The sequence below is a fragment of the Oxyura jamaicensis genome, chromosome 3 (genome assembly GCF_011077185.1).
Source record: "Oxyura jamaicensis isolate SHBP4307 breed ruddy duck chromosome 3, BPBGC_Ojam_1.0, whole genome shotgun sequence".
NCBI lineage: Eukaryota > Metazoa > Chordata > Aves > Anseriformes > Anatidae > Oxyura > Oxyura jamaicensis.
In genome coordinates, this window is record NC_048895.1 from 118,198,631 (window position 1) to 118,207,341 (window position 8,711).

The following is an 8,711-nucleotide window of genomic DNA, read 5'->3' on the forward strand; positions in this document are numbered from 1 at the left end:
GCCGTCGGGGCGCGCGGGGCGGGCGGCGGCGGGCGGCGGGCGGGCGAGCAGCAGCAGGAGGGTGAGCAGCGCCCGCCGCATCCTCGGCTCCGTCCGCACCTGCGGGGCCGTGGGCTCAGCGCGGGCCGGGAGCCCCGGGGCTGCCGGGGCGGCTCCGGGAACCGGGGGACCCGAGGGGAGCGTCGCAACCGGCAGTGCGGGGACCGGCTCACCGGGGTCCGTCCCCCGCCCGGTGCGTCCTGCCCAGCTCCTGCACCGCCCCGTGCCGCCCGCGCCCCGTCCCGTGCCCCGTGCGCTGCCCCGTGCGTTACCCAGCACCCCCGCCCCGTCCCGTCCCCGGTGCGCCGCTCCTGTGCCGCGCACCGTCCCCTGCCCCGTGCACCGTCCCGTACCCGGTGCGCTGTCCCCGGTCTCCTGCCGCTGCGCTGCCGGTGGAGCACGATCGGTCCCGCGGGGGCTGAGCCGGCGGCGCGGCCGGGGTTTATATAGGTCCCGGAGCTCGGGCTGACGTCAGCACCGGGCACGCACAGACCGGAGGGGGGGCGGGGGCGGGAGGGGCACCGGGCCGGTGGCGGGGAGCGGGGAGCTCGGGAGCGGGGCGCCGGCGGCGGTCAGGCCCAGCTCTCACCGGTCCCTGGCCCGGGGTCCGTGACCCTGGAACCCTAACCCTAACCCTACCCCTTACCGGCACCCGTCGGGCGCACCACCTCCCGGCCCCCGGTACAGCTCCCGCTCCCCCATCCGCTTCCCGCCGTTCTCCCAGCCCCGGTGCCGCTGTCCGCGGTGCTGAAGGACGGCGGCGGCGGGGACAGCGCGAGCTGGGCCGGGGCACCGGGGCACCGGGACGGGCGAGGAGCCGGGGTCCACAGCGGGCCGACCCGCGGGCGGTGTCCGGGACGGCCGCACGGCGGCAGCTCCTGGGGGACACCGGGGGAGCCGGGGGGGTGCGGGGCTGGGGGGGGGGGGCAAATCCACCGCACAGGCACCCGCCAGCGCCGGGCGGGCACGCGTGGCCGGGCCATGGGCGGCGGCCGGTGGCACCGTGCCGCTGGCAGCGCTGGCGGGCGCTGGGGTCCCGGCACGCTGCACGCCGCGGGCCAAGTGCTGCAGACAGCCCGAAGCCAGAGGACGAGCCGGTGGCCAAGTAGCTGTGACTCATAGCGCCGAGGCACCGCGAGCCCACGGCGCGGCTGCTGCGTGCAGGATGTTCCAGCTCTGGGCACCGGTCGCGCTGCCAAGCGGTGAGGTGGCTGCCGGTGCGCCACGCCGCTGCCCGCAGGACCTCGCAGCCGGGCCAGGGCCCAACGCGTCCCACACGGTGCTGCTGTGCGGCCCCAGCGGGGCACAGCCCTGTGCGTGGCGAGGCAGAATCAGCGATGGGCATCCGGTGAGACGGCCGGACCCTGGCGCTGCCCCCCCCGTGGCTGAGGCAGAACCCTCAGCAGCGGCTGAGCCGAGCCCCCCATGTCCCCAGAACCATGGGGTGGCTGCCGCCACGGACCTGTGCCATGCTCACAGCTTGCTCCCTGCCAACACACCGGGTCCTTCCTGGGACCCCAGATTGGCTGAGGCAGTGCTGCCGAGGGGCTGGGGCTGCAGCCAGGGACAAGGTTCCCTGCCACGTCCCCATCAGCTTTGCTCCCAGTAGGATGTACCCGAGTGGAGGCCAGGCAGGGCAGCTGCAGGCCAGACCAGGCTCATGTCTCCGTGAGGCAGGCTGCAGCACCGTGGGGCTCCTCGCTGCCCAGACAAGTGGGCTCGTCTCAGACAACCCAGGTGTGGATGCAGCCCTGCCCCAGCCCCAGCTCCAGCCCTCCCCCAAACCCTTCCTGCACCCTCCCATTTGACACGTGCCCTCCCCACAATGCATCGTGTACCTGCAAAACCCACGAGGATATTGGATGGCTGCACGCACAAGGTTTGTGCCTGTCCGTGCAGCTCACCCTGTCCTGCAGCGCAGCAGGACTGAGGGCACCTCACAGAGGGGAGGGCGGCGCTGTCAGTGGCCCTGCAAGCACTGGAACGACCTCATCTGAAACCACTTCTGCAAGGACAAAGCCTCACTTGGAGGGACAGAGGGATGAGGGGCCCACCGGGATCCACAAACCCAAACGTCACAAGGATCAGCTGGGAACAGCGCCGTTTATTGGGTGCTCTGGCTGTCAGCAGAGCTACACAGAAATCCTGTTCCCACTGGAGGGTTCCCACTGGAGGTGTAGCTGGAGAACAGCGGTGGCTGCTGCTGGGACGGACGGGCTGGGGTCAGGCAGCGCGGAGCAGAGCCGTGCCCAAGCCGTGGTGCTGCACAGCGGGGTCTGCACCAGGACGGTGCTGCTCCAAGCGCTCATCCTTCCCCAGCAGCCCACTGGAAAAGGACAGAGCCGCCCCCAGGGAGAAACACCCCACGTGCGGGGCAGGGCTGGGCAGAGCAGGGAGCATGGATGGAGGAACGCACCAACAGGCAGAGCCCTGCACGGCCCCCGGGAGCAGCCCCCAGCCCTGGCCAAACCTGGTCCCCCCCCCCAAGAGCAGCAGCAACGGCGGCAGCAGCAGGCAGCGGGGGTCCCGCAAGGAGAGTGGGGACAGCACCCTGCACGCCCCAGCCCCATCCGTGGCCCCCACGTCAAAGCCTGGAGGTGGTGCGCTCAGGCGGCACACGGGGAGCGGGGGCAGCCCCGGGACACGGCCGCTGCCCTCACACCCGATTTGCTTTCCAGGAGAGGTAGCAGTTCCAGACAATGGCCACGCACTGGACAACTGCCAGCCTGTGGGCAGAAGGGATGGGATCAACAGCCACAGCCGCGGGGACCGGGATCCAGGGCCATGGCTGCGCTCCTACCTGTGGCTCAGAGGGACGAAGTAGAAGTTGGCAATCTGCACCGGTGGCCAGATCTGGGCAGAGGAGGGGGAGCGGGGGTGAGCAGCCATGGCCAGGCACCACCAGCCCCATGCCCACCTCTGCCAACCTCTGCCCGTGCACTCAGGGCATTCACCTGAGCCCACGGCAGCCCGCAGGCAGGGCACAGGGTGGCCAGCGGGGACGCGGAGGAGCCCAGCCCTGCTGCCCTGCGGGGGGGCAGACGAGCACGGCACCCGGGGCAGGGAGGCACGCTGCTGGCCTTCACCTCACACCATCACTTACACAGTAGTTGGTGAGCAGGGCATCCACGTAGTCCTGGGAAAGACAGGGAGGCATGAGCAGGCGGAGCAACCCCATGGCCACAGCAGCCCCGCCTGCAGGGCACCATGCAGGGTTCCCTGCCCTGACCCCCCACCTCCCTGCCTGCTCGAGGGGGGCACTGGGCAGGTCCCCACTTCCCCTGTACTGTACCAAGGGATGTGCCTGTGTGGGGCCGAGGGGGGTGGCAGGAAGGAGTGGCCATAACTGCTCTGTGCCCACCACGAGCCCATCCTGCAGCTGAGGACCACGGCTGAGGCCAGGCTGCCACAGGTCACTGTGCCCAGGAGGAGATGGGGGGCAGGCACAAGGCAGGACGAGCATGAGGAGGGCAGGAGGGGAGCCAGGACGGCTACAGCAGGCCCGGGGCACGGCTCCCTCCTCCCTTTCACACAGGCCTGCCACGAGCTTGGGTCAAACTGTGTGTCCCATGAGCATCATCCCAGGCACAGCGGGCAGAGACGGAAAGGGGCTCGAGCTGGGATGACGGGGCTGGGATGACGGGGCTGGCCACCCTGGGAGCGCAGTGCACTGCTGTCACCGCGGACGTGCCGCAGCCCTGCCCCACGGCAGCAGCAGCGGTCCCCTTGCCCAGCCTGGCTATGACTCAGCCGGGAGCCCGGCCTCGTCCCGGCCCTGGCCGGCAGCCCAGAACGGGGAGAGCGGGCGCAGGGGTGATGGATGCTCTAGTGACGCTTCCTCTGTGTGGGGAGGGATGGATGCGCCCCAAGCTGGGGGTGAAGGTGGCTGCTAGCCACCGCTGCCTGTCCCCTAGCCCATAGCTCCCTCCTAGGGCAGCGCACCAGCGGGGAGCCACAGCTTGCAGGAATTGCCCACCACGTGCATTGAGCCCCCCATGCTCAGGGCCCAGCCCCCCTACCAAGCAGAGGCGAGGCACGGTGCATGGCAAGAGCTGCCTGAGGCACGGCTGGGGGGGCAGAAGGGTCCGGGGCAGGTCTCTGCCCTGCGCCCCAGGGGCCTGGCCGGCAGGGCAGGCGCAGCCACGCAGGTAACGTGCTCTGTGTGATGGCAGCTCCAGGCAGAGCCCCAGCACAGGGCAGCACCCGGCCCTGCTCACAGCCTGCAGGGTGGGGGCCCTCAGCCACCTGTGTGCCAGGGCACCGGTGCTGTGCCCCCGGCAGACGGGCGAGCACCCCCTCGTGCCGTGTCCCGCAGCGGGTGGTCACCGCGCTCTGGTGACTCACCCTCCGGACGCGCTGACTCAGCTCGGGCGCTGGGTTCCAGCAATCGCTGCTAATGGGAGCCATCTCCTAATGGCTCTGGAGACACAGCCAGGAGGGCCGGACGGCGTGCAGGGCGCGGGTGGCACCCCTGAGTGCGTCCAGCCCCGGCACCCACACCCGGGGGACCGGGGGCACCAAGCACCCCTGGCCTCTGGGGCCCCGGACACCGTGCTGAGCCTGGCAGGACCAGCTCCGTGCACCCTGGGCCCGGCCAGGTAGAGGCTGCTCCGTGCCCCACGGTGGCCAGGGTGGGCTCCTCCCCACGCAGGCCACAGGGTACCTTCAGGAGCCAGCTCTGGGCTTGCTCAGGGGAACAAAGGGGCCGTGGCCCGGGACAGCAGGACAGGGGCACGGTGGCACTGCTGGGGGCACACGGCGCTGGGAGGGAGCGGTGCCTGGGCACCACCGCAGACAGAGCAGCCCGGGGGCATCCCAGCTGCACGCTGCTCCAGAAGCAGCACGTACCTGCTGGATCTTGGACCAGTTTTCCTCTACAGACAGACCGTTCACAGCCCCCGTGATGGCGAGGAAGCAGCCGAGGAAGCATGGTGCGAACCCGCCCTGTAAGAGAAGAGACGGAGCCCAGTGCTGACCCTGCAGGGACCAGGGCCCTGCCAGCAGCACGGGCACAGGGCAGCCCCTGGTGGGAACCGAGCTGCCTGCGCGCCTCTCTGCAGGGCACTGGGCAGCAGGGAACAGCCCCAGCTCGCCCCATTCCTGGGGGCTGCCCCCTGCACAGAGCAGGGAGGGGATAGGACACCACACTTCGGGAGGCATCTGAGGCTAAGGGTGGCCCCACTGCCAGCCCTGTCCCTCAGCAGGGCTGGTGCCAGCCCCAGGGGAGAGGCAGGACCCGGCCCCTCTGGGCCCCTTCCCCAGAGCTGGGCGCAGCACCAACGCCAGGGACAGCAGGGCCCAGCCTCCTGTGCCTGGTTCAGAGCGCAGACAAGGTAGCTCTTAACAGCCACGGGGAAAAGGGTAAAACAGATATCCGAGAGATGCCTGGGGCTGCTGGGCTGTCCTGCCCCTGCCTAGGACGTGCTGCACCCAGCTGGGGCTCCTGGAGCAGCGTGGAACTCCCCAGACACGTGGAGGCACCATCCTGCTGCAGCCCTGCGGCACGGGACCCTCACCCACGTGGCACTGACCTGGTCCAGGACCATCTTCTTCACAGCCACGGCTTTGGTGGCCCCTGGGACGAGCCGGTCCAGCACCTTGTACCATCCACCCACAACGGGGCCCTGCGAGGGGCAGGGTGAGGGGCTGTGTCCCGCTGTCTGGGCTGTGGGACCCCAGGGCCCCGCGGGGCTGCCGGCCCTCCAGCACAGCACTCACCACGAAGCCGAAGCCAATCGCCATCATCTTCAGGGTGCGTTTGCCGTGGTGCTCGCGCAGCCCCCGCCGCTCCACCAGCTGCTGCGCGATCACATCGCCGGCTCCCATGAGGGCCCCTGCGACCAGCACGGCTCAGGGGCACGGCAGGGCCCCGGGGCGCCCGGCCGGGTGCTGCCCAGCGCTGCTCCTGCCCCGCGAGGCCTCCGACCATTCCTTCCCTCGGGAAGCTGCTCTCCGCTGCTGCCCTCCCCATTGCTCCCCCCCACCGCCCTGCCCGGTGCCAGGCCCGGCTCCTGGCTGCTGGCACAGCTCCGCGCCTTGTTTCCATATCGGTGTGAGGCCTGCTGCTGTGTCCCCGCGCGCCCTGCGGGGTGCAGCCCAGCTGGGCTTTTGGCAGCTCCCGCCCTATCCCACACCCTTGACCTCTTCGACGCAACTCCCTTGGCTCCGCGCTCCTTCCCCCGGCCTTTGTGGGCTCCCCACTTGCTCCTAATGCTCCCGGCGAGACAGTTCCCAGGCAGGTCTCCCCCTGCGTTTCTGCTCCCTTCCTGGAAACGCAGGGCACAGCGAGCTCGCGGCTCCAGGGCCAGCAGCCCCAGTGTCCTTCCCCCGCGCCGACACCGCTGCCCACAGACCAGCCCAACCTGGCCCCGTTTGCACACGCAGCTCCTCACCCTGGTGGGCTGAGGGCGCGGGGGACAGCGGAGCCCCAGGATGCGTCCCCAGGAGCACCTGGGCCCCACGGCCTCACCGTGACAGCCCCAGCAGCCGGTGAGAGCAGGGCCCAGCCCAAACACCGCAGATGCTGCCACACAGCAGCACACCCAACACCTCCCAGGCCCACGGGTGCTGCTCCCCAGGCCCCCCCTGTGCTCCCACCCCACGCAGAGGGCACCCCCGGGCACCGAGGGCACAGAGCCGCTGGGACAGGGGCACATCCAGCCCTGCCTGCAGGCGGCCAGGCTGGGCCCCAGCGGGGCCTGGCACCCTAACCCTAACCCCAAGGGAACACCAGGGGCAGGCAGGGCACTGCAGCTCAGGGCTGGACCCCCCCGCTGCGCCCCTCCAAACCTGAGCCCAGCCCCGGGCTGACCCCGCGGCTCCCCCCGGAAAGCAGAGCGGTGCTGCGGGAGGCGGCCGTGGCTGGCGGCCAGGCCGAGTGCAGGGCCTGGGGCCGCCTGGCTGCTGCCCCCGAGCACTTTGGAGCACACCCAAGCCTAATGAGGCCACACCGCTGGTGGCCCCGATGGGCCTCGCTGCTGGCAGCTGGAGGCTGCGTGGCCACGGCGGGGCGCGGGGCCGCTCCGCAGGCAGGGACAGGCAGGTCACCGCCACGGGCACGTGCTGCTGCTGCCGTGCCCGGGCTCTGCTGGCATCCTGGCCCCTGGCCCGGGCTGCAGGAGGCGAAGCGCTGCCTGACCCCACAGCTCCCGGTGCTGCTGGATGCCCCGGCACAAGCGGCTGCCAGAAAACCTCCCCTGCACGGCCCTGGTTCATAGCCCCACTATGCCAAGGGAGCGGCAGCAGGGTGAGGGAGCCTGCTTCGTGCAGCGCGTGGAGCAGTGCAGAGCGGCTGCACCACGGCACGGCCGGCAGCGAAGGCTGTGCCCAGCTGGGGGGCACTGCTCACCGAAGCTGGGAGGACAGCAGGGCGATGGGGCTCCAGCAGGTGCCTCTGGTGGCACTGGAGGCCTGGGCCACCCGCAGATCGGGACATGCTTCAGCCCGAGGACAGAGCCCTCCTCGGCCGGCAGCCCCACACCGAGCGCTGGGTGAACCCACCCGCGCTGAGCGGCTGCACGGCCCCGCAGCCAGCTCAGGGCTCCCCGTGCTGCGGCACGGCCGGCTCCAGGGGAAGGTGCGAGGGCCGAGCGGGGGGCCCTGAGCCAGCCCCGGGCTGCAGCGTCTGCTCCCGGGCAGCCCCCCCGGCTGCGCCTGGCCCCCCTCCAGGCCGCGGCGTGGACGCACACCTCATCAGCACAGCAGGTGCCAGAGATAAATTCCATCAAATAAGATAAAAATAACGGAGGGAGCGGCGAGGGGCCGGGCACAGCCCCAGCGCCTGGCAGCGGGGAGGGCGCCGACAGCCCCGGGGAGTGGCGAGGACGGGCAGGGGGAGCAGGGGGGGTGCGGGGCGGGGGGTGGGGGCAGCGGGGGCACCTTCGGGGGCACGGGGGGGGGTGGGAGACTCACGGGGGGGTTGGGGGGATTCACGGGGGGGTTGGGGCGCCGTTCACGGGGGATTCGGGGGGTTTGGTCTCCAAAGCTGCAGCTCCGGGGGCGCGGTGTGGCTGGCGGGGAGCGGAGCAGCACCGCACAGGGACGCAGCTCCCGGGGGCTCGCGGCCCGGCCCCGCTCCGGGGGCTGCCCCCGGTCCTGGAGCCCCGGGAGCCCTGCCCCATCCCCGCCCCCCCCGCCCCGTGCCGTCCCCGGTCCCCGCGGTCCCCCGGCACAGGGGGGCGGTGCGGGGGGCGGCCCCCCCGGCCCTTACCGGCGGTGAGCGCGGCCCCGGCCCAGCCCCGCGCCGCCAGGAGCCGCCCCCAGCCCCGCGCCGCCATGGCGCGCACGTGACCGCGCCGCTCCCCCACCCCCACCCCCGGGGACGATGGGCGGAGTCAGGAGGGGGCGGAGTCAGAGAATGGGGGCGGAGTCAGAACGAGGGCGGGGTTTATTGACGTCAGTAGCGGCCCAGCACGGTGGCCAGCAGCGCCATGCGCACGTACATCCCCTGCTCCGCCTGCCGGAAGTACGCGGCGCGCGGGTCCGAGTCCACCTCCACGCTGCGGAAGTGACGTCACCACCGGGAGCCGGACCGGGAGACCGGCGGCGCCCCCAAAGTCGTTCCCCCAGAACCCCCCCCCCCCCCCCCCCCCCGGTCCCGGCCCCCCCGAGCCCGCCCCAACACCCCCGGGGCTGAGAGCCCCCGGCCCTCCCTGGTCCCAAGAGACCCCCGG

At 71.9% G+C, this 8,711-nt stretch overlaps 2 protein-coding genes across 3 annotated transcripts in view; both read right to left on the reverse strand.

Moving 5' to 3' along the window:
- Nucleotides 1-2,123: 2,123 nt before the first annotated feature.
- MPV17 (mitochondrial inner membrane protein MPV17) lies at nucleotides 2,124-8,302 on the reverse strand. The gene is made up of 7 exons (XM_035321517.1): nucleotides 8,249-8,302; nucleotides 5,758-5,873; nucleotides 5,571-5,663; nucleotides 4,888-4,983; nucleotides 3,143-3,175; nucleotides 2,840-2,892; nucleotides 2,124-2,765 (listed from the first exon to the last, which is right to left on the reverse strand). Exons 2-7 carry the CDS (start codon nucleotides 5,863-5,865, stop codon nucleotides 2,696-2,698), a joined length of 453 nt encoding a protein of 150 aa, XP_035177408.1. The 5' UTR covers nucleotides 5,866-5,873; nucleotides 8,249-8,302; the 3' UTR covers nucleotides 2,124-2,695.
- Nucleotides 8,303-8,416: 114 nt separating this feature from the next.
- CAD (carbamoyl-phosphate synthetase 2, aspartate transcarbamylase, and dihydroorotase) overlaps nucleotides 8,417-8,711 on the reverse strand; it is a 14,128-nt gene continuing 13,833 nt past the window's right edge. For both annotated transcript variants that reach the window (XM_035321479.1, XM_035321478.1), the window contains one exon: nucleotides 8,417-8,537. In XM_035321479.1, the coding sequence (XP_035177370.1) occupies nucleotides 8,435-8,537 (103 nt within the window). In that variant the 3' untranslated portion in view covers nucleotides 8,417-8,434. The remainder of the gene's footprint in view (nucleotides 8,538-8,711) is intronic.

Bases quoted from the DNA above. Each gene is read 5' to 3' on its own strand.
- MPV17 (XM_035321517.1), bottom strand. From the start codon at position 5,865: ATGGGAGCCGGCGATGTGATCGCGCAGCAGCTGGTGGAGCGGCGGGGG. The intron at 5,664-5,757 runs GTGAGTGCTGTG...TGCCCCTCGCAG, and splicing joins CGATTGGCTTCGGCTTCGTG to GGCCCCGTTGTGGGTGGATG. The intron at 2,893-3,142 runs GTAAGTGATGGT...TCCTCTGCCCAG, and splicing joins CCCTGCTCACCAACTACTGT to ATCTGGCCACCGGTGCAGAT.